Source organism: Cyrtonyx montezumae, unplaced genomic scaffold (assembly GCF_038088225.1).
Source record: "Cyrtonyx montezumae isolate F1298 unplaced genomic scaffold, pur_monq_1.0 scaffold_35, whole genome shotgun sequence".
NCBI lineage: Eukaryota > Metazoa > Chordata > Aves > Galliformes > Odontophoridae > Cyrtonyx > Cyrtonyx montezumae.
The window spans coordinates 1,402,236-1,429,571 of record NW_027072040.1 but is presented as its reverse complement, the minus strand read 5'-3'; the positions used below and the strand labels follow the sequence as shown (position 1 = coordinate 1,429,571).

At 56.2% G+C, this 27,336-nt stretch overlaps 1 protein-coding gene across 1 annotated transcript; it reads right to left on the bottom strand.

The window, feature by feature from the left end:
- Nucleotides 1-84: 84 nt before the first annotated feature.
- On the bottom strand, nucleotides 85-26,771 carry TANGO6 (transport and golgi organization 6 homolog). The gene is made up of 17 exons (XM_065745279.1): nucleotides 26,130-26,771; nucleotides 25,810-25,926; nucleotides 24,844-24,991; nucleotides 24,258-24,382; nucleotides 23,604-23,766; nucleotides 22,973-23,055; nucleotides 20,326-20,438; nucleotides 18,809-18,985; nucleotides 17,329-17,455; nucleotides 17,047-17,226; nucleotides 13,853-13,987; nucleotides 10,944-11,447; nucleotides 10,725-10,782; nucleotides 7,141-7,293; nucleotides 3,903-4,054; nucleotides 2,014-2,127; nucleotides 85-363 (listed from the first exon to the last, which is right to left on the bottom strand). The coding sequence occupies exons 1-17, from the start codon at nucleotides 26,769-26,771 to the stop codon at nucleotides 187-189; spliced, it is 3,168 nt and encodes a 1,055-aa protein (XP_065601351.1). The 3' UTR covers nucleotides 85-186.
- Between the last annotated feature and the right edge of the window lie 565 nt (nucleotides 26,772-27,336).

Below are 27,336 nucleotides of genomic sequence, written 5' to 3'. Positions count from 1 at the left end.
GATTTCTCCCTTTAATCTGACCCCCACACTGCCCCGGCCGAGGGCTGTGCCCCCAGCACCGCTGTGGTATCCCCACAGCTGGCACCCACTGGAGGCAGCCTGGGGGCACAGCAAACACAGCTCCTCCAGGGAGCAAATCCACCCAGCACCAGAGCGGGAAGAGTGGCTCTCTGCAGGGAGCACTTGCTATGGCAGCACCACGATCTTCTTCTCCAGCACCTGAGGAGGGAAGAGGACGCTCCTCACGGCCGTGTCCAGCTCCTGCAGTGCCAGCTGGGCGTGCAGCACGGCCGTGCTGTCGGGCTCGGCTGCCACCACGTGCTTCAGCAGACGGTACAGATCCCGCAGCACATCCTGCAGCACCTGGAGAGAGAGCAGGCAGCGCTCAGAACCCACTGGGACCTCAGCAGCACCCGGGGTGAGCCCCAAACACAGCGTGCCCCAGCAGGTGCCCAATCCACCTGGCCAGCACCAGGACACGGCCCCGCTGCACTGCTGATTCACAGCCTGCCCCTCCTGTGACTCAGTTTCCCCACACGTAGGCAGCACTGCGTGATCTCCCCAAGCCCCCAGATCCCTGCGAGGATGTGGGAGACAGACTTAAGCCAGGCAGCCCCAGCAGCAAACTGGATGGGCACAGCATGTGAGGACAGGCAGCAGACCGCAGCACCAAGGCCCAGGAGGGAGCAGCTGCACAGGACATGCCCCACGAGCAGCCCCAGTGACCTGTCAGCTGCAAGAGGCAGCGTGGGCCACGCAGTCACTGCCCGCACAGGGGCACGGCAGGAAGCATTGCTGCTGGGGATTCCAACTGGGAACTGTCTGCTTCCTTCCTAGGAACTGAGTCCCAGCACGCTCACTGCTGGAAGGAAGGCAACGATGACCTTGGGAAATCTGGTCCTTTCCAGGTCGAGGTATCCATCAGCAGGGCTCCAGGGGCAACTTCCCACAGCTTCCCAGGACCTGGGATTGCTCATCGTCGTGTTCCCTCTGCCCCAGGAAGGAGGCTGCTGTGCTGGGGCCTCTTCAGTGGTTGAGCACAAGGCACATGGACTCTGGCACCAAGCACCCCCTGGCTGAGCTTTTGAGGCTGTTGGTTGCTGGGACAAGCAGACACGGGCTCAGGAAGAGCCGTGAGCAGAAGATGCTACGTGTGGTTTGGGGAAGATGAAGCAAATCAAGGCTGTGATACAAAAACATCACTGTGCCACACGCCGGTGTCCTTGCAGCCCCCAGCTTGGACCCTGTAGTTGGAGGGGCTGTCAGGCTCCCCAACCCACTCACACCCACAGTGGATGTGCTGCATGCTTGCAGTGGCAGAATAATGCACTGGGGACCGGTGCGTCCCCAGATGGCTGCGTGCTGGCCCTCAGCTGCTCTTGCCCTTTCCAGAGCTCCTCTGCTCATTCCTACTGCAGGGAGGGTGAGAATGGAGGGAATAGAGGAAAAGGGCAGCTTTAGTGCAAGAAACAGGAGATAAGGAAACAGAAACAATTGCAATGAGGACCCAGAAGGGCTGTCACTGTGCCCAGGTGGGCTCTTCCTGCCCATGGTGCTGAGAGCAGTTTATAAGAGGAGGAGCTGGTGCACCCAGCCCAGCCCTCTCCAGGCTGTTCCCACCAGGAACACGGTACACACTCTGCTGCTCGCACCAGAATCAGCAATAATGCAATAATGCAGGCAGAGAGCCTGCAGCTGCTCAGGTAATTATAGCTCAGTTAATTTTCTTCTCACTCACTGCAGCTGCTCCACACACTGCAGCCAGGAAGCGGGGAGGCACTGCGGGGCAGGAGGGGGCCCTCAGGGTGAGCACAGCCACCACCAGCACCAGGACAGTCATGGTGCTGCTGGATGGGACAGCCCCCAGGGGCAGGGGGGCACTCCCAGCTCAAGGGGAACTGCCAGAAGGAAGAAGCTCACCCCACGTGCACCCCCAGCCCCATCCTCGCTGCCCTCCTTGTCACTGGGGTGGGGGACACCCACGAGGACTGCATGCAGTGGGCACTGACCCACCTCTGTTGCCTTCTCGCTGAGCCCCCGCAGCAGCAGCACCACCACGTGCACGGCCGCCCTCCGCACCTCTGCCTCAGGATCCGTCTTGGTGATGGCTGTCAAACAGGAGGACACCTGCGAGGGTGGCATGGGGAGATGAGCACGGGCACACAGGGTGACCTGGTGGGGACAGCGTGCGGCCCTGGTACTCAGCTCGTGGCCCGAGGCTGGTGGACGGGGATGGAAAATCCTCCCAGTGCCTCCATCCTTCAGCTCTGCTGCTCTGTGTGCTGCTGGTCTCTCGCTGGGCAGCAGCAGCTCACCAAGAGCTGGGGCAGTTTGCCTGGGGCTGGGACAGGCTCTGCCTGTGGTCAGTGGCTGCAGAGCAAAGCAGCAGTTAGCCACACACTCAGGATGGGAATTTGTCATGAGTAATGAAGCACAGAGACTTTCCCAAAGCCAGGAAGGGGATGCAGCCCTGCGTTCTTCTCTTGCCAGCTGCAGAGCTGCAGGCAAGCTGCCTGCCACCCTGCAACAGCACGGAGCACTGAAACTGGGGGATGGACTTCTGCAGCAAAGATCAGAACTGCTGCAAATCCTGCAGAGCGTCTGGAGTTATCAGTGCCAGGGTGAGCAGAGCAGAGCAGAGCGGAGCAGAGCAGCTGATGCTGGCACTGCACTGGCTGTCAGCTGTCACCCTGAGCACAGCAGCAGGTGAGGGAGGCAGCGCCGGTCCCTCTGCAAAGCTCACCCACGTCAGAGGGCACTGAGCCCAGCAGGACTGCAGCATGCTCCTGGGTGACACGCAGTGTCCTTAAAAGCCCAAAGGGAAACCCCACTGCCAAGGGGATGTGCTGCCCACGGAGCACTGAGCCCCACTGCCTGTGGAGCACCACACAGCTCCCTTTGCCGGGGGCTGAGCGCAGTGCGGACGTCTTTGAGAGCTTTAAGAAAAGCAGAGTTGAAGGAACCTAATTAAACAGCCAGTGACAGCAGGGAGAATTAGCAGAGCGAGTGTGTTCCTGAAATAGCTGCATGTGTGGTGCATTGGCATCTCATCAAATGCTGTCATTACCCAATTGATGCACGAGCAGCAGCGAGAGGGAACCCAGGAAAAAGCCAGAGCGCCGTGCCAGTGCTTTGCCTTCCCTCCAGCCCTGCTATGGCACTGCTGCCGAGCGCTCACAGCTCCCCAAACTGAGCCCTCATGGCAGCTCCAGGCACGGGGGCACAGTTCTTGAGATGCACAGATGCAGACTGGCCCCACTCGAGCCCTGCAGTGCCTGTAGCTTTGACTACACAGCTCACCCCACAGCACCCATCCAGGTGAGGGCTGAGCGCTGCTGCCATCGCACTCCCGTGGGCACAGAGCTCTCCCCACCAGTAGTAAGGAGAGGGATAATGAGGCTTCATTAAAGGGGAGGAGGAGGTGCCTCTGGCAGGTACAAAGCATGCCTCGAGGACTGTAGTGAGATGGCTATGGGTGGAGCACAAACTGCTGCGCTTCCTTGGGGCTGTCTATCATTTCCCATCACAAGAGACATTTTAAGCTATTTATAAAGCTTTCAGTGCTAGAATTTCCCAAGCGTTTTCTTCAGAATGAATGACTTTCACACTCCAATAGCAGCAAACATCATTCACATCCTCTCCCACAGTAAGCAGTGAACAAAACCATGCTGCTGTGCCCCCAGCAGTGACCCTGCCAGCAGCTGATGAACCACCCTCATTAACATCCCCCAGGAGGATGCCCCTGGGGCCAACGGGGCTTCAGAGCTGCCCCCAGCTCCTGTCCCCATCATACCCTGGCCCCAGGCCCCACACCTGGCACAGCCCCCGCCCAGATGGAGCATCTCCATTTCCAGGCAGTGGGAAGAGAAAGTGACAGCAATTGCTGGAGAGGAAGCAGATACCTCATGGATGATGGAGCCCAGCTGGAAGCCGAGTCTCTGGCACAGCTCCCCCAGGTTGGAGAGGCTGCTGGCACGCAGAGCACTGTCAGGGTCCCGTGCTCCCCGCAGGAAGGCGTGGATCAGGGGCTCCCGGTGCTTGATGACCATATCCCCTGCAAGAGAGAGCACAACCATGGGTCACGGCAATGCTAGGTGCTGTTCTGACTGCAAGGAGATGCAAGAGCCTCATCCTGCACTACAGCTTGCTCCCAGCACTGCTCAGAGCAGCACCAGACCCTCAGCTCCCGGGGCAGTAGATCTGCATTGCACAGAACTGGAGGATGCAACATGCAGAGCAATGCTTCTGCCCAGCACAGGGTACTCAGAGCACGCTGCAGACAGACCCCTAACAGTGGCCCACTGTGCTGCTTGGGGAGCCCCAGATCTTTGTCTGGGGCTGCTCGGGGCATCATACACTCCCTCAGTCTGCTGTTGGGCCTTTCAAATAGGTGACATGTTACAAATCAACTAAAACGGAGCGTGAAGGCCCAAATTCTCACATCACTCAGCACGCAGAGCCCACACCCAATTAGCACACGCAGACACTGGGAGGTGTGAGCCAGCTAATTAGGAACACAGAGCGCACAGCCAGTGACCTGCATGCACAATTACCCAGTGCAGAAGGATGCCTGGAACACCAGCCTGAAATGCTCCCAAACACGAGGGCACTTTCTTGCAAGAGCAGCTGCCATAGAGCAGGGTCTGCTTTGATAAAGATTAATTTGAGGAGGTATCTGCGTGGGATAAATGAGGAAAGCAGTGCTCTGCATGAGGGGATGAGCTATGCTTGTGGCCATGCTGCCTTGATGCCCCCAGCACTGGGAGCAATCGACAGCACTCAGGTACTGCTGTGGTAGGATATCAGACAGCAGCAGACAGGGATGGGGACAGAGGGATGTATGGCAGTCCCAAGGCACAAGGCAGCAGCAGGAAAGCTCTGAATCACTACGGTGCCAGAAAGCAAAGCGTTTCTGGAAGCACCAGATAAATCCTCCATCTCAAAGCTTTGCAACACAAACAACTGGGTGCAATTTGTTCTATAAATACACAGGCGTGCCAGGACGTGCTGCAGGGAGGAGAGCCCCGCGGTGCCGCACCGCTGCCAGCGCCCCGGGCTGTGCCACATCCCATGCCCATGCTCAGACCCCAAGAGGAGCCTGCTTGGGGCCGTGCTGGCACTGCCAAGCCCTGGCACAAAGGCCTGGGGCTGTGCTGGGGATGGGCAGCACAGAAGTGCTTCCAGCACTCACTGTGCCAAGGCTCAGCTTTGCCACGTGCGCACCCCAAGAGTACCCCTCACCCAGCCCTCCCCTCGGGGCCTTGGCTGTGGGCAGTGCAGCCCTCTGTCCAATCTTCCTCCCACCTCCACTCTTGAGATCCTGGCTGGGATCCTGGCTCAACTCCCTGTACCTGCAAGCAATAGCTCCCGCCCTCCTGGTAGGTGAGGAGGCATCTTTAAAGGATAAAGAATCTTTGAAGGATCCAAACGAGCTACGAGCAGAATCAAACCCTGACACACTGCAGTGCAATTATGTTATTATCTTAAAAGAAAGGGCTCTTTGCCAATTGCTGCTCGTGCCTAGAGCCAAGAGATGGTTCCCGCAGCGAGGAGGGAGGACGGAGGAGCTGCTGGCAGTAACAGGACAGCCCAGGAGCTGTGATGCTGTCTGCCCTATCAGCCCTCCTCTGCACAGGGCAGATGTACTCGGACGTCTCCCCATCTGGCACAGCTGCTGGCTTAAAGCATAGCCAAGCTCAGTGCACCCTGAGCACAACCAGAGGCATTGGGCTGGGAGTGCAGGTTGCTGTCACTCAGCCAGGGAGCACAGCAGCTCGTGCCCCTGTCCAGCTCCACCACCACATCTCAAATCCACACCAGCTCAGCACATGGCAGCAGTTCCCACATGGGAGGATTTCTTTGCCTTTTTTATTGCAGCAGGACTCCGGGGCATACAGTCACTGTTCTGCCTGAACAAGCCACTGCTGTCCCGTGCAGCCATCCAGGCAAGGCAGTGTGCTCGACGCCGTGTGCCTTGACAGTGGAAGCCAGCAGGAGATACCTGAGCTGGGGGAGCAGAGCAGGGAGGGCTTGGGGCACAGCACTGTGCTTTGTTGTGGTCCCGGAGTCCTGGAGAGGAGCGTTTCCTTACAGCACAACCGTTACAGGCAACAATAGGTGGGACTGATTCACATGAAGACCGGGCAGGTTGTGCCTTGCCCCAAGGTTCCCAGGAAGGATGGTGGCACAGAGCTGCCACTGAGCTGGCAGGAGCTGGTGGTAATGGTGTGAGGGCTGGCTGCCAAGCTGGGGGCTAACTGTGGCCCCAGTGCTGGGTACGCTTCTCTCCAGCCCAAGCAGGATCAGACCTTGACAGGAAGGCACATGGGGCAGGAAGAGGCCAGCTCAGCCCCACAGCAGCAGGGACAGCAGCTTCCTCCCTCCCTTCGTGCCCTGGGAATGCCGACAGCCTGCTCTTGTCAGCCTTGCCTCCACGGGAGAAGCACGAGGCATTTTAGGACATGTCCCAACAGCAGCTGCCGGGAAGGCCTCATCCAGCTTTCATCCCTCAGCCCTGCATGTCCAGGCGCTTCCCAGCGTCCTCCGATCCCAGTGCTGGCTGCTGAGGGTGAGGGGGAACGGCTGTGGGATCCACTCCCCCACTGCTGCCCTCGGGGTTCAGCTGGGAAGCTCCCAGTGTCAGGGCAGGAACCCAGCTCCTGTAAGGCCATGCCCCCCAGGCAGGGCGAAGCCTGGGGGCCCCAGGGACCTGCTCCATCTGCCCCATACGGAGGCGGATGGGGTTTTCCAAAGAATTCCAGGCTTTTGTGCAACACACCAAAGCCTTGGGCTTGTTTTCCCAGCAGTGCTTTCCCAGATCACCCCTCTGCCCCTATGTACTGTGTGGGTCCCTCCAGCCCCGCCATGCCCACAGTGGGTTCAGCCCCATCTGCTAATATCCTCCATAGTCCTGACTGATCTCCCTCCTCAACACACACAGCAGGAACCCACAGCCTGACAAAGCCTGGGCTTCATCTGACCTTTATCTTAAAATGCCCCAATCCAACCTAGCACCCGCTTCCACACAGCAAAAAACTCTGTGTGCTTTAGGTGGGGGAAGCACAGGAGAGCAGCATCCTGCAGCACCCTGCAAGGTCTTTGCAGTGTCCCAGTGGGAGAACAGAGCAGACAAAGACTCACCCAGCGCCCGAGTGGCACGCATCAGCACCTCGCCCAGCTTCATCCTGGTCACAGCAGCTGCAGTTTCCTCTGTGCCCTGGGCAGGATGCCCATAGCGGGCCAGCAGGACGGGCAGGATCTGCTCCGGGTACTCACTGGACAGCAGGGCGACACCTGGAAGCCAATGGGATTGGGAAGGATGCTTCAGGGTTGGGCAGGAAGATGGCACACATGCAGGTGGCACTCTGCACATATGGCCAGGTACCTGTGATCTGTGCTGGTCTCCTGCATCCTCTGCAGCAGGAATGGCTGATGCACGCTGATGGCCACACCAGACCAGGCAGCAAACAGGCAGCAGCATCAGCTGTGGCTCTGCATTACAGTGAGCCCCAGTCCATGCTGCCACCAGGCCCAGCCCCACAGCCAGGCCAGTGCCAGAGCTGCTCGCAGCAGGCAGGAAGGACGGAAAACCCTGGGATTTCACTCTTGAAAAGGCACGGACCCAAAATCCATTATAGGTGAGACAGCAATGGCCAGGGAAGGGGTGAGGCATTCCAATGAAAGGCAGGAAGCCAAGCAGTGCCTGCGTGCTGCAGGAGCCCAGGTGACAGCCTGCTCCTTGGGGACACCGCTCCTCCTGCATAACTGGGGAAACGACCCCCACGTCTCCCATTGCTGGCACAACACTGCTGTGTTTCAGCCTGCAGGTACACCCAGGCTGAACACGAGTTCTGCACAAACGAGCACGCTGTGCCCTGCCTGCTCAGCACAGCGTATCACGTAGCCCCCTCTGCACAAAGCCAAACCACCAAGAGCCGACCATGGAACGAGCTGGATGCCAATCTGAAAGATAAATAACAGTTGGCAGCAGGTGTCCACTAATTATTGCTGGTTAATATTCATTGACCCAGCGTCTACATAACAAGCCAGACATCACTCGCTGCAAGACACTGCCACAGTGAGCACCAGGCTGGGCACCACTTGGGTGTGATTCCTGCAGCCAGCGTGGCCTCTGCCTTCTCCTCCTGTGATGTCCAGACTGGCTCTTTGCAGGGCTCCTCCTGCGCTGAGGCTCCTGCATGCAGGCACATTTATGGCCGTGGCACTGGGATGGGGAAAGGCAGCTGCTCTCCAGGGAAACGCGAATGGCAGAATTTGACTGTGCCAAAAATTGAGTCAGAGCAAGGGCTGAGAGCGAGCCCGGATCCAGCTCCCCTGCCCTTCAGGAACCTTCACCTCCAACCCAGTTCCACAGTTATCACGAGCTCAAGTTACCACCCACGAGCACAGGCACATCCAGAGGGGCAGCGACCTCTCCTCCAGCATCAACCACGCGGTGCTGCGGTTCCCATCTGCGCTGCAGCAGCACCGTGTGCTGGAGGAGAGCCCTGCTCCAGCAGCACTGCTGCCTCTCCTGCTGCCCTCCAGCCCCACGAGTGGCATGGCATGGCATGGCATGGCATGGCATGGCATGGCATGGCATGGCATGGCATGGCATGGCATGGCATGGCATGGCATGGCATGGCATGGCATGGCATGGCATGGCAGAGCACAGCAGGGTGCAGGTGCCAGCACAGCTCACGGCGTGAGTCACCACCGCAGGGAACTGCGTCAGGGTTAATCACAGCCGGAGCCGGGCTGTGAAACACGGAGGCAGCTGCACACTGTATATTAATCACTTGGGGAATATTTCAGCCTGCATTTCTATTTCACCTGCAGGCAAGGACAAACGCATCCCACTCAAGACCATACAGGCATGGGGAGGGAAGCATATTGATAAGATCGCCTTCCAGCTGGGTTTGAAGGTTACCTACTCATGTACAGCGGAGACGCAGGGGCAGTGCACCCTCATCCTGTCCCCATCTCACTTGGCCTCAGTGAGCTGCCTGCCCACCAGCTCTGCCTGCCTCCAGGGGAAATCCAGCCCTGTGCCAAGCTTGTACTCTGCTCCACAGGGGTCTCCCAAGGGCTCTGGTTATGTTTGGAGAACAACTTCCTTCCAAATTACATCTGCTACTTCATATGCACACAAGAGACAGCAATCTGCAAAGGCAGCCCGTTGTGCAGACACCTCAGCCACATCTGGCCTTGGGAGCACCTGCATGCAAATCACTGCAGTCATCCTGGTGCCACCACAGCACCAGAACAGCAGGGAATGGATAAACTCAACAAGCCCCAGGAGTCTGCAGGGAAGCAGCAGGACTGGGGGCTCAGCAGCAGAGGAGCTCCAGGCACGTGGAGCTGAGCTGTGTCCTGACAGCTTCCTCCTTCAAGCCCCCTGCACCAGCTGTTGGGCAGCTTGGGCTCAAACGTATCTGCAGAGCAATGCTAGCACCAAGTGCTCCCAGCCCCAGTTCCTGCCTGCACAGACATGGTGCCAGAAGCACAGACCCAGGACAGAGGCAGTGCCCGATTTCTGCGTGTCCTCAGCTGGAGGACGCCCCGAGCAGTGAACCTGTGCAGGGCACCCTCACCTCTACACTTGCAGCTTCATCGAGAACGCACAGTTGTGGTCTGTGCACATTAGCAGTTAAATCAGACAGTAAATTAACTAATTAACCATTGACTAAGCACAAGGAAAGCTCTGGCTAGACGGGGCCCAGGAGACAGCTCTCACCAGCTTCAGGAAGTAGGAACAGAGCCCAAAGAACTGCCCAAGCTCCAGCTGTCCCACTCGTGATGACACTGCAGGTCCCTGAGAGCACGTGGCACAGTGGGCAGCGCTCCCTGAGTCCCCACCCCAGCCACAAAACGCTGCCATACAGACCATGGCTGTTGCAGCAGGTCAGCTAGTCAAGCAGGAGCATCACTGCTGCCCGCTCAGGGCACGGCACCCAGAGGGGCACAGCAGCACCACCTGCTACTGGTCTCGAGGCTGCAGGAGGAAAAGAAGTGCCTAAGTCTCCTGGCACCATGACCTTTGCAGGGAAACAGGAGAAAGGCAGCAGAGGCTGGCACAGACAGGTTGGCATTTGCTTCCCCCACATCTGTTCTTCCCCTGCAACCAGGGACCTTCCAAGGAACAGCTCCAAAGAGGATGAGAAGTCTCAAGAGTGGCTACTTAAGTCTTTGTCATTGCTTTCCATGGCAGACCTGCTTCCACAGCACCGAGACAGAGGAGGGCTATGCTGGAGCATCAGAGCTTGCTCACTGCTTCCCAGCCCCTTCATGGTGAAAAACTTGAAGCTTCTGCTTCGGGAAGAGCTCAGCCACACACGAGGCGGGCTACTCCCTGAAGCCCCAACATCTCTAAGGGCCACATTTCCTCCACTCCAAAAAACTCACCCATCAGTAATGTTGGTGACACTCTCACCACCAAGACAACCCAGCCTAGAAAAACCATGGCAAGAGGCTGCAGTGGGCTCAAGCTCCCAGGTGCTGCTGCTTGGCTTGGCTTCTATGCAGCCTTCCTTCAAGCTGCCATCTCCAAAGCCCCTTGGCAGGCTCTCCTCCAGGCTGTGCCCTCATGGCAGTGCCCAGGGACCCTGCACAGCCCAAGCACTGTACCTCACATCACCACATACAGACACGGCACAGCTGCTTGCACAAAGTGCTGCCACTCCCCAGCATTACATAGCTGCCCTCCCCCGTCATGTGCTGCTCACCTTGAATGGCAGAAAGGTACACAAAGGAGTCCTCATGCTGCACGTTTTCTAGGAAAACCTGTAAAGATCAAGGAACAGAATTGTTAGCAGCAGCCTGGAGCCCTGCAGCAGCCTGGCACTGACACGAGGTGGGTGCTGCCAGCTGCCCTGCCCCACAAGCTTCACCACCCACCCCATGCTTTTGTCATAGGGGATGATGATGGTGTGGAGGCCTCGTACCTGGAGGATTTTCTCTTGAATCTGAAGTGCCTCTGGATCCCGCTGCATTATCAGGCTGGAAAGACTGCGCAGGGCAGCTGCCCGGACAGGAACCTGGGGGTCGTAGGCTGACAGAAGCAGCTCCTGGAGCTGAGCTGGGGCCAAGCTCCCAGTGCTCGGGGCTGCAGTAGGACCCGTGGCACTGGGCTCATGCACACTCTGCTCTTCACCCTCCCTGGGAGCCAAGGGGCGGCTGCAGCCATGGCTGTGCTGTGGCAGTGTCCCACCAGCCCCGGGGCTTTGGCAGGGGCCTGTGCCAGCTCCTGTCCTGCCTGGCCCCAACCTTTTCCCCAGCACGCTCTCAGCTGCAGTGTCAACTGTCTCCGTGGAGAAGGCACCGTGAGTGCAGATGGCGATGCGTAGGTCTGCGGCCAGCTCCTGGATGACGGGGTCAGGATGGGTGCAGGACACCTCCTCCAACAGGGGCAGCAGCCGCTTCAGGACAGCAAAGTCGCCTGACTTCAGCTGCAAGGAAGGGAAAAGCAGCATTGGGATCACTGCAGCAGGGAGCTCATGGTGGTACTGGGCTGCTCCCTCATGATGCTAGTGAGGGGTGAGCTGGGGGCTGCTGAGCGCTGAGGACTGCCCCAGTGGTACCCTTCTGCAACCTTCTATTGGACACCCCAGGATCAGGTCACTGGAGCATCACCTCTGAGGGTGCACAGCAGGGAATGGCTGGATCTGTTGTACAGTCCTAGCTAGATGTGCCTGCAAAGAGAAATCCCAGGTTAGCAGCAAACGTATCGATTGCAGCACCCTCCCTCTCTGACACCACCTCAATAGGCTCATTGTACAGAGCTCCAACAATGCAGACTTGTCTTCTGGGAAATAAAACACTTTGTGCACTACAAAGTAACATGGTAGCTCTCTAGGTTGAGAACGAACAGTGCGTCAGGGGAAAAGGTGAGAAAGCAGCAGGCGGTGCAGGCACTGCAGGGCTCCCAAGGACAGCTCCTCATCCCTGCCCCAAGCAGCACCCCAAACGCTGTGAGCCACAAGGCACTCCACAAACATAGATGCTCAGCCCTGATGCTAAGCCCAGGGCTGGCACAGCATCAGATCCAGGCACCAATCGCTCTGCTCATCCCGCAGTGCTCCTGCTGCCCTGCCAAAGCTGTGATCCCCCAAAGGAAGCAGCACGCAGGCAGCTGCAACGTGCCAGGCAGCCCAGCGGGGTTTGCTGGCAGAGCACGCAGCCCTGGGGGCTGGGGAGAAGTTCCTGCCCTAACCTGGATTTAGGATTTAATTGCTAGATCCCAGGAGGAAAAGCTGGGCTGCTAAGGGCTGAAAAGCAAAGCTTTACCGGAGGTTTCAGGGGAGCATTTGGGTGATTATGTAAAAATAAAAATAAAAGAAACAAAAAACACTTGGCCATTCAAAAACAAACAGCTTTGCAGCCACTCCTGCTGCTTCCAGCACCAGCTGCCCCGGGAAACCTTTTTCATTCAATTCGCTGGCCAAGTTAAGTTGCTTCCATTAAGAAGGGGAGGGAGCAGGGTCTGTCCTGGGGGGGCATTAAGGCTGCTCCAGGACCACCAGCAAGGCAGGGGCTGCCTGGACCAGGACCAGCTCCAGGCTTTGCATTTCTGCAGCCAGGCCAACGGAGTACGGAGGTGCTGGGGTGAGGGGGGGGGGTCCCAACAGCCCTAGGCAAACCCTCCAGCCCCACACTGAGCACCCAGTTTAGCCCCAGGGCCGCACATGAAAATGCAGCGCTAGGGGCCACACAAAGGCAAGGCCTCAGGCCAAAACCCAACGGGTGGCTTTGCACCTCCTCTTCCTGCACATCCATTGTCACAATATGCTCGTTAATTACATGAGAACTGCTGTTTGCTCTCGCTCTAATTGAAGGACACTGCTTGTTCTCTCCTTGTTTGTGAGCATGCCATGTTTTCTAATTAAATGCCTCTTTTCCCAATTCTAGGAATTGAGCTAATAAGATGATAAATCTTTTTTTTTTTTTTCCTTCCATTAATGGATGAATTTTCCTTTGGGCGAGCCCAGGGATGAAGCAGCTGACTGCTCAGTGGGGTAAGTACAATGATTTTGCAGTGCTAATGAACTTTACCACTCTCCAGTACTATTTAACTGACACCATGCAACTCACAGCTTTTACAGAGGATCTTCCAGAACGGTGCAGCCCACACAGAGCAGCTCACCGTGCTCACATGGAGCTCACGGATGTGCAGGGACGCAGAAGATGGTAACACGAGGAGACACTGCTCCATCAGAACCTTCTAGGAAGCAGATTTCAGATGACCAATGAACTAACCAACAGTTTGTGACTGATGAGCATAGCCGTGCAGAGCTTTTCTGTGCCTCTTTCTACACGGAAACAGCACTACGCTCAGGACACTGCAGGCAGCAGCACGGGAAGATGACAGGGCAGGCATCATCCTCCAAGCAGCAGCACATGGAGCTGTAGGCACACCTGCAAGGCTCACAAGGTCCCACCCCTCGCCCTGCTGGAAGCACACAACCTTTTGTTTGGCTGCTTTGTCATTAGGAACGCATGGCACTGTGAGGAGAGCTTGGTTAAGTGAACAAAGCAAACAGTAGGAAGTGGCTCGTGAATGCCAGCAGGACCTGAAGCGGTGCGTGCGTGTGCAGGCAGGCCTACGCTTCCGAAAGAGATAACCAGGACCACAAAAAGTGCAGCAAGGATCCCAGTGCTCACGCCAGCTGGGCTCTGAGTGCCCTGCTGGGAAGGGACCCTTGGCTGTGCTTCCAGGAAGCACATAGCACATGTACACAAACACACCAGTATTCAGGAAACCCAAACCCAATGTACCCCAGCGAGGTCTGTGTCACCTCCATCAGCCCAATGCTGAACTGTGTCTGAACCCAGGGCCTGCCCCATGTCTGCTCACCTGCACGGCTCCCCCGAGCATGGCAGCCACCAGCCCCATGGCCATGCTCAGGGTCTGTGCCTCCACTGCTGCACCGTGGCCCCGGGCCAGGCCGACACACGCCCGCTGAAGTGTGGCAGCCACAAACTCCTCCACCTGCCAATGGATGGGAGAGTGGTTAGGAAGGAAGGAGGTGGTCCCAACAGTCCTGCTGCTGCTCCCTCAGCCCCAGCAAGGAGCTACTGTAATGCCAGACCCACCAGGGAGCCCTGGAGAGCTGGGGGACAGATAGGATCCTGGAGGAGCCCATCTTCACCAGTGATGCAGCATACTGGGGCTCTGTTGGTGGACATGCAGGTGTTTGAGCTCCCAAACCATTGCCTTTCCCCAAACCCAGACACTAGCACAGCCCTGCATCCTGCCCTCTAAACCAGCAGACGAACTTCCCGGGGAGCAACACCCCAAGGGGAGCAGCAGCTGGGCTGGGAGCTCCCCTGCTCTCCCTGCACAGCCTTCCCTTGGAGGGAGGAAACCAGTATTTGTGAAACATGAGACCTAAAATCCAACACTACCATCCGTTTCCTGAGCCACAGCAAACAAAGCTGAAGCAGAAAGGTGCTGACAGCCTAGCCCATAAACAGTCACAGCAGACTGGCTGCTGCAGGGCTGGATGCCTCTGCCTGAGTTGAGAAAACAAGTCTGCGGCATGGGAAGATACTGGGGAGCAAAATAGAGCTAAGAAGGAGCAAAGGGGATAGAGACAACTAGGGGGAAAAATGAGAGGTCCCTGCAAGACTGTGCCAGAGAAATGTTTTGAGCTCTACAGACTGCCAACAACGACCCCAAAGGGCTCAAAGGGCTCCCGAAAAGCAGAAAGGAAAAGCCAGGATCAGATGTCCTGTGCTGCACACACAGCTGGCACTCGACACAGCCCATTCACCACGTGTGTCTGTGTGTATCACACTTGGTGATTTTCTCACAGTATTTTCTCTCCAAGCCACTGATGATCCCGCTTGGCTGGCTTTGGCCTTCTCAACACTTGGCATGAGATCTTTGATCCCACCGGCTTCCTGCATGCGTAATGGAGCTTGAAATTAATGCTTCTTTTCCTTTGTCTGCTCTGGCTGAACTTGTTGACTGCACCCAGAGCCGGGTGCTCATCCACGGTGGGAAAAGGATGAATAGTGGTCACTGCTGCTTAACACACTTGTTGCAAAATGAGAGGAGCCCTCTGAGTTGCTCCTCCTTTGGAAACAAAGCAACACGGCAGCAAGGCACTACTACAGCAGCTCCCCATGCTGCCAGCCTCCTGTCAGCACAGCAGGCACTGTGGGTAAAACATCCCTCACGGGCAGGGCTTGAAGAACTGATCAATGCCATCTTCATTCAATATCCCCTACTGCAGCAGAGAGCAGGAGGTTGGCTCTGAGGGACTGAAGGTACAGCACAGGTACCTCCTGGATTAACAAGACCAAGAAATGTGCTGTTACACAGCAAGAATGCAGAGCAAAAACAAGCATAGCAACACTCTGTGACACACAAACTGAATGGGTTGAAACTACACTCAATGCAAAAAGAGCAACATCACATACAAGCAATCTGTCAGTAGTGGAAGACACCAAAAATTAAAGAAACATCTAGAAGGGAAAAAGAAAAAGCTTGGAAGACAAAACAGTGGCTGATGTTTCTGTCTCGTGCAGGAGGAGAGCATACTGCATCACCAGTGGCATAACCAGGAAATCAAATTCACCTCATCAAACTCAAATGCGAGGGGGAAAAACAGAATAAATGTGCAGATGAGGTCCACAGCTGCCTCAAATCTCCATTCCCGGGCTCGGGCCCCACGCAGAGAGATCCTACTTGCTCCCACTCTGTTCTACACAGCCACATGCTGCAAAGCAGCTGCAGCAAGAACAAAACCCCCACAGGAACTGTGTGCTGCAGAAAATGCTTAAAAACACAGCTATGCAGCTGCCTGTTGGAACCTGAGGGACTGGTCCTTGAAATATGACCCCCGGTGTTTACTCGTAGGTTGAAGTATAATGGCTTTTTTGTCTGCACCATTTTTTTTTTTTGGTTTGCTTCTTTTCACACCAGACATGCTGGATCCAGACACACAGCAAAACCCTCTCCCATTTCACACTCCCGAGTTTTGACCTGGACAACAGAGCTGGATGTGCTCAGGTCTGTGGGTTGAGGAGGGTGCAGGCACATTGCTGGTGCCCAGGCTGAGCTGGGTGCTGCAGCAACCACTGCTGTCACTGCTCTGCCACCACAGGGCACAGCGTGAGGAATGCCACTGCTCCAAGAAGAAAAGTGAGCAAAACTGTGCAAGAAGTGGCCTGCTCTGCTTCAGGAAGTCACAGGTAACCAGTGTGATCAGGTCATCGAGTTAAAAAAGAACAGGATGAGGAAGTTAAACATGCAAAGCAGCTGGTGAAGCATTGCACTTGGTGCACGACAAAGCACTCGGCCAGCCAGGTGCAGGACTGGAATCCCCTTCAGTGGCACTGCAGTGTGGGATCAGGGGTGACACAGCACCGAGTTCTAAGAACCCTTTGAATTTTGAATAATCAATAAATTTTGCAGCTGCTCGATCAAGACATCTACAAGAGCACAAACACGGTTATGGCAGCCTTGACAACTGGGCACCCCACCCAGTGCAGGTGCTCAGCAGCAGAAACCAGCAGCCTACAAGCTGATAAAGGAGAGGGGGCACAATATGACAGCTGTACCATGCTGCACACCCAGAGCCAATATGCTCTCATCGGGTTGGAGCACAGCTGCAGCCACTGCAGGAGGTCACTGAGGATATGTGCTGAAAGAACAAGCACCACTGCATGGATGCACAGCAAACACTCACTGGAAAGGTCTGCCCAGTGCACGTCTTCAAGTGTTGCTGAATTTTGGGAAGCGAATTTTGCTCAAAAAGAATGAAAAATTGGAGTTTTGATGAGCTACTCTCTTGGCTTTCAATACACAAAGATAAAGAGGTTGCTGGCTGCTCCCTCCTACATCTGCACCTCCCTGCTGATACAGCACAGGAGGGTGTCTTGTTCAGACTCTCACAACTGACTCAGTAAACTGCTCTTCCTCGGGACATCCTAGCTTTTTTCCTGCTGATGCTTAGCAATTGTGTACCTAGAACCCCGTGGCACAGAGTGCTGTGCTACGCTCCCCAGCTGCTGCTCCCCAAGGGCTTTACCATCACCCACCTGAGCAATGTTGGTGAACACAGTGTCTGAGACGCTCTCACACAGCGTGGCCACAAGCTGCAGGACCAGCAGCTTCCTCCTCTGCCCAGTACAGTGCTCCTCTAGCTCTAGGAGGCTACGTCCAGCCACAGTACCACAGCCTGCCACCACCTCGTCCTCAGCAGCCACGTGTGTCAGCGCCTGATGGGAAGAAGCAAGGGGAGGTTGGACACAGCAAACCACCTCCAGGAGCATCACAGCCCCTTTCCTTGTCCAGGGACATTCCCCCAGCAAAGCCCTCACCTTCAGGCAGTGGATGAAGAAGTCTCCGGCCAGGCCACTCTGCTGGCAGTGAGACAGCAGCTCCACTAAACTCTCCACGTGGCACTGCTCCAAGGAAACCTTCTGGTAAAGGGCCTCATCTTCATCACTGAAATGGTTCACTGTGTCACCACCACGAAGGCGCTCAGAGCCACCCCAGGGCTGGCTCTGAACTGCAACATGCCACAGTAAGATCCTGCTGCTGCCTCCTGCTGAATCCTCCTGAAGAGTTTTCTACCTTCAAACTGCAGTTTGTTTGGACATTGCCATTAAGATTTCTGTTCTTGTGAAAGCCAGTAACAACACAAGCTGAGTCTGACGGTATCCTCAGTCAAAGGAGGCAGAGAGAATAAGTCCCATAGATGCCACCCAAGGGGCACTCTGTGGACCCCATCACCCTCAGCACCTCACGGACAGCCCCTGGGTTTCAGGGCACAGCTAGAAACTGTGTGCCTTGAGGCAGCTAACCCAACCACCGCTCAGTTCATTTGGTCTACACGAGCACTCAGTTTATTAATTAACCTACATTCATTAAAAGAATAACATTAACAGAAACCATCAGCACAAAACACACATTCAGTGCAACCATCCTACCCTAGTACTAGTTAATTCATGCAGCAGTCATAGCCAGGGCAGACAGAAGCAGAGGCATGGCCATTAAGGAATAATTTTAAATTATATTCAGTTTAAACAGTGCAAACCCCAGGGCAGACCTTCTCCCAGTTCAGGTCAGGGAAAAATTGAAATGAAACCAGAACGAGTGCATTTCTGTGGGGTTTTGTTACGCTTATAGTGAAATGGGTGCCTGCAGCTGCTGACACACCCATGCAGCAGACACTGCTGGCAGGAGCTGTGTGCTCCATGTGCTGGGTACTCTGTGCTCACACGTGCCACAGAACATCGCTGCCTCTCTCTGAAGTGAATGTCATGTTGCTGAACAGCTCGTGGCTGCGTAGCTGGAGTCTAATGGCTGTAGTTTATCCACCACATGGCCACGCTCTGACTCTACACGCAGAGGCCATCTGCAAGAGCAGGAGGGGGTTTGGTTCCTGGCTCAGGTACTCTGGCATCACTGAGTCCTTGATGTGACAATGCCACCTGTGCCTGAGGGATTCCCACCAGCTCCATGGAGATGTGGCTCCCTATCTGGAGGTGAAATGGGCATCTGTGGAGCTCTAGGACTGATGGGTGTCTGGGAAGGAGACATGCACCAACTGCCCAGACCTGGGACTCGGAGAGGCGTAAAGGGAGCGCATGCTAATGCTCACAGTGCGACAGTTTGCCAGGCTGGCAGCCAGGGCTCTGCACCATGGAAGCACTGAGCTGGTGCACACAGCCTGGCCGCCTGGGGAACGACACCAGTGGGGACAGCACTGCCAGCCTCACATCACCACGAAGGGCCCCAGGAGCTGAGTGATGTGGGGGCCTGGCTCCTGCACTCACATGCCCCAGCAGCCCTTACCGGATGGGTTCCTCCACTGTGATGGCTGCACCGCCCTCGCTGCCCACGCAGAACCGGCACCGCGGGTGGAGGTGGTGCACACTGCTGGCCAGCCCCACACAGCCCTCCAGCACTGACAGAGAGGTCTCCCTCTCTGACTTCTCCAGGAACCACAGCAGCACCTCCTGGCATGGGGAGCTGCAGGGACAGAGACAGAGCAATGGTGACCTTCTGGCTGCCCGCTGTATCCCTCCCTGCAGCACTGCTGCAATGTGACAGCGTGTCTCAGGACAAAGAGAAAAGCATGAATGCTCTGCAGTGAGCGCAGGCACTCCTTGGGATGCTCTGGGAGGAGAGCTCTGCCCAGATGAAGGCATTTGTGTCCATTTAGAAGGAGCTCGGCAGTACATTCTGTCATTCTAGTATTCACAGATGGAAGAATGTGGGCCCTCCAAGATTTCAGCCCAGCCAAGCAGAGAGCACTCTGTCTGAACAGTGTGTTTGTACAAGGACAGCCACTCACAGGCAGCCTCAGCATGCTGTGCGCAATGCTTCATGCCAATCTGACAAAGCACAGAGCTGTCAGCCATGCCAAGAAAGAGGAAGGAGACGGGGTGCACTGTAAGGTGGCACGGAAACCCCTGCCAAGTGAAGATGCAGGTTAATGAGATTGAGTAGCAGCTCTGTGCCAGGGGTCTGGAAACTTGAACGCTCCCAGGCAGCTGTGGTTTTCATCACCTCTGCCAAATTCTTGTGTAAAGAGAGAAGCTAACAGTGTCGGTGCTCACCCAGCAGCAGGATTCACTTGGCTTGCTCTGAGAACTTGCCACAGCACTCACTACGCTTTGAAGTGATTAATGAAATCTTTAATAATAGCACAGACCTTATAGGGGAAACCTCCAGTACCCACGTGCCAGTACCACCAAGGCATTAATGTAAACCCACCAGAAACGTAGGTACTAAAATGGCCCAAAGTCAGAGCAGCCCAGGCAGAGTCTGGGAGGAGAACAGGGAGAGGACAGCCAGCACCTGGTGACCACTGTTGCTGCCACCACAGCTGACACACGTAATGCTCACCATCACACATCAGTTGCAGGGAAGCTGGGCACAGTGCAAGAGACAGTTGTCAAACAGCAGGTCCCACACGCACCAGAAAAATGATCCCATATAGCAAAAAGATGAGCTCTTACTTTCTAAACCACCCCCACAAGATCCTCCCAACACCCAGCCAAGTCCTGGCGTTACCAGCCCTGTCCTGGGTTGGGCTGTGCACAGCAGTGAGGTGAGCAGGGCTCCCGCAGAGCACGCCTGCCCCAAACACCTGGACTTTAGGGAAGACAAAAGTGAACTGACTCCCTGGGCACAGCAAGGTCACGCACCGTGCCTAGGCCTGTGGCTACTGCCTGCTTTTAATAAGCTTTTCAGGGTAAGAAAATTGGTCTCCACTTTTGTACATGTCCATATAGAGCACATACTTTAGAGCCAGGCAGTAAGGAGAAACAAAACCCCAGAAGAAGCTGTGTGCAATCCTCCCTTACCGTAAGTATGACACATTCTGCTTGGCGAAGGAATAGAGGGAGAAAACCACTCCCAGGACAGACTGCAAGGATCTCAGCAGCAGGCTGGAGCTGTCATTCCCAACCACGTATACCTATAGAGAAAGAGGGGCACAGGGAGTGTCAAACTCCTGAGCAGAGCAGAGGACAGAAGGTACAACTGTGATGACACCAGAGAGCACGGCACAGTGTTTACAGCCTCTGCTCCTTTCAGCCTGCAGCCTGTTCTCCATGATTATGTATATCCTGCAGCCTTCAGCACCACCTTTCTCCCAGCATTTGCTTAAACACAGCAGGGCTCCAAGCTGCAGGAACACTGCAGCAAGCTGCTCGGGAAGACTGCTGCTTAGGGGTCAGGTCATAAGCTATAGAAAGATGCAATACACACCTTTGAGTCAGCAAATCTTAAGGAAACTGTGTTCAGAGCCAAATCCCAAATACAAAGATCAGTCTCTAGCAGGGGCAGAGGCTTGGAGGAGGCAGTAGGACCACATTCCTGCCCTCTGCCTCAGCAGCACCTTTCTGAACCATGGGAAGCACCCCCAGCCCACTGTTACCAGGGCACCATACACAAGTCCCACTGCTGCCCATAGAGCAGAAAAAAACAGCCTCTTCTCCACACAACTTCCAGCTCAGAAGATGCTGCTGCTTCAACAGAGCACTCCTCCCGTCAGCCAGGGACACAGCAACGGGGCACTGTGGCAGCCCAGGTACAGCATTAGGAAGGACATTGTCTTGATAATTCTTGGCCTGCTGCTCTGATGCACACCAATATCTTGCCTGCTCTAATCCCCATGGAGCCGCTCTTTCTAACCAGAACCTTTTGTACACAAACCCTCTCTGACAAAGCCTCAAGGATGGTTTCCCACTCCGCATCAAATGACATTTGCTAGGGAAGAAACCCCCACAAATGGCAGGCTGGAGCTTCCATCACTAATCTCAGTGCTGTCAGGCCTAAAGCACTATGCCATTAAGCAGGGACCCGCCCCAAACTCCAGCAGCATTCTCATTGTGAGCAGCAGCCACAGAGCAGCCCTCCAGACCGGTCTCTGCCTGCCAGCTAGTTGCAACAGATCATTAGTACACAAAATACTACAACAATCACAGCATTTAAGAGCTTAGGCTGCCTAGGGGCATGCCAGTAAGCCAGTCACCCCCTTCTAGAATTCCTGGGCTTGAGATGTCCTTCTCTGCTGGAACGTGTTCAGCTGCTGTCAGGCAGCACAGTGCTGGTGACATTGGTAGGAAAAGGAGGCATGAGCAGAGGTTTTAGAAGAGATCCTCATCGAAGAGCCCTGGTCTTTCACAGGGCACCACCCTTCCCTCCAACAGCAGAGCTCATATCCGTGCTGCTGAGCATCCTGCTGCAAGGGACTCCTACACAGACAGAAGCATTTTCCACTGAGGAGCAGATCAGTACCACAGAGGTGGAGATGATCCCTAACAACATCACCAATCCTTGCTGGAAGGAGCTACAGATGCTACAAGTGCACTGCCTGGCCCATGAGACATCTGTTTCTGTGTTTTGTTGAGCCCTCCCCATGCTCCAGGAACCTGATCAGAGCCCAAGCACCAGGCAGACAGCTGCCAAGCTCCAACAGCTCCTGCTGCTGCACAGAGCAATGCTGAGGCACTGCCCCCACGCTCAGTTCTGTGCCCACAAGCAGCTCCCAAGGGCAGATCAGCAAATGAGGCTGCAGGACACCCAGCGACAGCTGCTGATGGATTACACACCCACAGGTCTTAAAATTACCATCATGCACACGGAAATCCACGTGTCACGGGGTCAGGCTCAGAAAGGTCCCTGCAAAGCAGGCTGCTCAGTTTTCCTTACTTAACCCTCGTCACTTAACCTTGCCCAGTGGGAAGGGATGCACTGTAATTACTCGAGGCACCAGGCATACCAGCAGGAGATAGAGCGCTGAGGACCCCCAGTGGGCACGAGCTGCGGTGTCCTCTCAGGATCTGGGACACCTGAGGTCATTTTATCAGCACATGCCTCCGATGCTGACAGGTGAGACATGCTGATTTTGCCAGGGACTGACAGCTCGAAGCAACGTGTTCCAGGCCAGTGGCACTCCCAGCCAGCATCTCCTGTGTGCAACACCACCTGGTTCAAGTGTTTCTGATCCACAATCACAGCCCGAGGCCTGGTGCTGTCCTGACAGAACACTCAGGCACAGCCATCCTACAGAAAGCAGCACACCTAGCAAGGCTCAGGTCCTGCTGCAGCTCGAAGAGGATAAAGACATGACAGCACTGTGGGGACTGCCAGCCTCCATCCCACTCTTTCCTTACTTTCACCAACGTGTCAGAAAGATGCTGGGGAAAAAAAAAACAATCAGCAAGACCTCACTGCTACTTCACAGAACATTTTGGGGTGAGAATGCTTGGAAACAGCACCCCTGGTATCTACCAAGAAGCTGCAGTCCCTCCAGTGCAGTACTTCATTCAAAGTTATTCTGCACAACTCCAGGCCTTGCTTCAGCACCACCACTGCCTGAGCTGCTCGGGTTTTTTTTTGTGGCCTAACACGCACACACACCCCTGAACCTCTCAGAAGGTCTCCAGCCAGCTCCTTCCTACAGCACCATTCTCACCTCCCCACAGAGCAGATGAGACACTCTACCTTGAACACATCTTCCACACAGCTGCTGAGCTCTGCCTCTGTCACCAGCACTGTCCCTGCTGACAAATCGTCCTCTGCTATTTCTGAAACAAAGAGAAAAATAACCACCTCCACATACTGAGAAGTCTCTAACAAAATGTCAGCCCCTCAATGCCCAGCACCAAAAAGCCCGTGGATAATCTCTTGCTTACCCCCCATGAGGGCAGCATGGGAAACGATAAGCCCTTGTTAGCTGTGCTAAATATCACTATGCTGTTGCGTACTCTGCAACATTACAAGCAAATCAAAGCAGATCACAAATTCCTGATAGATTATTCCTTAGAGAACTGCTCAGTCAGCGTGGGGAACTGATGGCTTCCATCCAGAAGACCAGAACAAGACTGACAGAATGGAAGAAGCACTCAGAGAGATGGCAGCAGCCCCACTACTTGACTTTACATTAACGTGAGTTAAGTGCTAGTAAATATGGTGCACATAGCCACCGAGACACGTCCAGAACCAACAACTTGCACCCTCAGTAGCCATGTCACCAACCTGAGAAAATTCTGATGAAAAAACAAAGAGCAGTGGAAAGAGACATCTGATCCTTCCCCTGCTCCAGGGCAGGACACAGCCCCTTGCCAGCTGTTACCTGCTGCATCCGAGCAGCGGAGAAGTGGTGTCAGCAGAGGCTGGAGCAGGTGCTTCTCTGCCAGCTGAGGGTGCTCTTTCGCCATGGTGAGCAGCGTCGTGGTGGCCACTCTCTGGAACTGCCGCGCTGTCAGTTTGTCCTGGATGTGCATTAAGTCCAGAATCTAGAAGGAAAGTCCACGGTGCCAGAACAAAGCTTAGCAGCTGACTCCGTGCAGCCAACGGCAGAGACTGAGGAGCTCCTGCAGTGCTGCTTTCCTGGACATGGGGCATGACAATCCCCCCACGGGGGAGCAGCTCTCCCTTCTGTGTACAGGAGGTGTTTCTGGGCAACGTGAGCCTGCACCACACCCACAGCCAAAGGCTGGAAGCCAGAGCTCCCCAGTAGAAAGCTCTTTGAAGTGTGATGCTGAATATCTCACGTGATCAGGAGACACTGCTCAGTTATCTCAGTAAAACACAGAAAATTCATGAGCAGGGTAAAAATACATCCCTCAGGCAGAGCAGCAGGAAAACAGCTGTGAAGTGGGGCAGCCAAGCTCAAGTAAGGCGATGTTCAGGCACTGACAACACAGATACTGTGCTGAGAGCACTCCCACTTTGCATTCACAGGCAGTCAGCATGCTGTGGGGGGAGGGCAGAGGGCAGCAGCTACCTGGGGGCACACGTGTTTGTAGTAATCCTCCATGGAAAGGCACTGCTGAGGGCAGGAAGCCAGGATCTTTGCAACCACATCGCATTTTCTCCAGTCCACAGCTGCTGCTTCAGCATCAGTGCCACCTGCCCCACCCCCAGAAAGACAAGGTCAGCTCAGCCTGACTGCTAACAGCAGGGACACTTTTGGCTGAAGTGAAACGTTTCTGGCCAAAAAAATGGCCTTTTATTTTTTTATTAATCTCCTCAAACCAAGCATCTTTCAGGAAACACCTGGGCTGAATGAGGGAAAAGGGAAAACTATTATCCAAGGCCTTTGACACTGGAAAACAATGTCTACAGATGTCTAGGTGCATGAGAAAGAAAACAAGGCTGTGCTTGGGTGGTTCGTGCTGCAGGAGTCCAACAGCCTAGCCACATTTAGAAGCTACATCTATGTGAGCATTACAGAAGCCAGCATGGCCTAACAAAAGCACTCCCCATTTCAGTACTTCCCTTGGGATGAATTGTCTCAGACGCATCATTAAATGGAGTCTTTTAATCTGCAACCCCGGATACCAGGAGCAGTGCCCAAGCACCCAACTCACCACCAGTTCCCTCCATGATGCCCCGAACCACAGCCTGAAGCCCATGGGGTCTCATCAGCCGTTCTGAGAGCAGCTGGCCACAAAGGCGACGCAGCCATGCTGGAGACCGAGCGAGGGCTGGCTTTGTTTCTTCCCCAGCAGGATGACTCTGAAAGGAAACAAAGGAGCAGGATGAGGAGCGAGTTCTCCCCAGCACACATCTCTGGGCAAACCCTCACTAACAGGCAAAGCAGCCTGCGTCCTGCCTCAGAGGACTTGATGCCACATAGAAGCAGAGGCTGGGGAAACATTTAAAATCACTTCATCCAGGGGCACAAAGCAAATTAAGGCTTAATGAGAGAGACCAGCCTTCCCGAGAGCATCCTGTCATACAGAGCTTCCCTCCTTTAATTAAAATCTCCCAAGGTCAGGCAGCAACTCTGCCTCATTACCAACAGAGGGGCCTGTAGGATGAGTCAGATCCAACGCACACAAGGGGACAGAAGTGGTGACTCCTGCCCCTGGGCTGCCCTGGGTGTAACCCAGCTAACGTTGTCCATATCCTTATCCCCACTGCTAAGAAGCAGACATTCTCTGAAAAGAATGCTCTGCTTCACCAGAACTCCTACAAAACCTTCTAGGCACAGGTGTACCTACACCAACCCCACACCTTGCTGCCTGCAGGTAGAAGCCTGGTGCATCCCAGGACACGGCTGAGCAGGTGGCCCGCACAGGACAAGAGATAGCGGCCTTAATTTGCACCAGGAGAGGTTCAGGTTGTATGTTAGGAAAAATTCCTTCTCCAAGAGTGGCCAGGCATTGGCACAGGATGCTCAGGGAGGCGGTGGAGTCACCATCCCTGAACCGTGCAGGTGTGGCACTGAAGGACTCAGGCAACAGGATGATGGGATGCGTCGACCTGATGATCTCAAGGGTTTTTCCCCCACCTTCCTGATTCCATGAGAAGATGGTTCTGCCGCCTGGTACCTGCTTGGGGCCGCCCTGCAGGACGAGCAGCTCCCGCACTGCCAGGGGCTGATAGACACGGTCCAAGATGTGCTGCAGGGCCTCCCGGCTCTGTGCTCGCTCCGCTTCCGAAAGGCCCTGGAAAAACACAAACCCCAACATGGCGAGGGCAGCCCGGCGCACGGCTCCCACGTTATAGGTGCGACAGTGTTCTGATCTGTTCGTGGCTCAGCGGCAGCTGCCGGGAGCAGCACTGCGCGGGGGCTCTGAGCATCCCCCCCACCCCGGCCGTTGTAAAACCAACGCCCGCACAAAGGAGTGGAAGGACGGGACCCACCGACCTCGCAGTGCGCGGCGGGGCCGTGGCCCAGCAGGCAGAGGGCGGCGAGGAGCGGGCCGAGATGCTGGGCGAGCAGCGGGGCGGCGAGCGCGGGATGCCGGCTCAGCTCCAGCAGCGCGGCGGTGGCGGCTCGGAGCCGGGCCCCGGAGCGCGGGGTCGGTGCAGGGAGCCCCGGGAGCCGCCCCACGCCCGGCGGCAGATACGGGGCCAGCCCCAGCCCCACGGCGGCCCGCAGCGCCCGCCGCAGCGCCCGGTCCTGCGCCGCGCTCAGCGTGTCGGCGGCGGGCGGCGGGGCGGCCCCGGGAGCGGCCGCGGGGGCGGCGGGGACGGCGGACAGCGCCGTGAGCCGCTCCTTCAGGCACAGCAGCAGCGCCAGCACCGCGCAGGCCGCGGCCCAGCCCGGCTCGGCCTCGTCCTCCAGCCCGGCCGCCAGCGCGGGGAACCGGCCCAGCGCGGCGTCCCGCAGGCCGCGCAGCGCGGCCCAGCCCGGCTCTCCCCGCAGCCGCTCCTCCAACGCCGCCGCGTTGCCGCGGAGCGCCTCCAGCCGCAGGGCAGCGCCGTCCGGGCCGGGCCCCGCGGGCCGCCCCAGCAGCAGCTCCAGAGCCTCCACCACGCGGCCCGGCTCCACCGCGCCGCCCGCCATCTTGGCGCCGCCGCCATCTTGGGGAGGTCGCGCGGAGGGGCGGGGCCGTGCCGCGCGCCGCCATCTTGGGCAGGTCGGGGCTGTGCTGCTGTCCACGTGCGGGTTCGTGGTGCGGGGTCTCGCTACGGCTCGTGGTTTGCTGCCGGGACGGCACCGTCCCCAGGCCCACCCTGAGACCTAGGTCCACCCTGAGGCCCAGGTGAGGGCTGGCAGTTCGGTGTCTGTCCCTGCTGTCCGGTCCCCAGCAGCGCTCAGCACCGTGGCAAAACGGGTGTCTTAGGAAAGCTCCCGCCTGCATGCACGAGAGGCGTTACCCACAGCAGAACCTTTGGTGCCCTGTGTCAGCAGCAGCCTTGTTGTGATCGCTGCGTGGAGGAGGAGGTCTGGGAGGTGAGGAGGCGCTGCCTGTTCCCAGGGCTGCAGCCAAACACTCGCTGCCTTTGGAGTAAACAGATAAGGCACACGCTGCAGAGCACACAGTTGAGCTAGGGCTGTAGCCAGGATGTCTGTGAATCCTCTGTCGGGTGGCTGTGGGCATGCAGGCCCTGTGGGGCACAGCATTCTG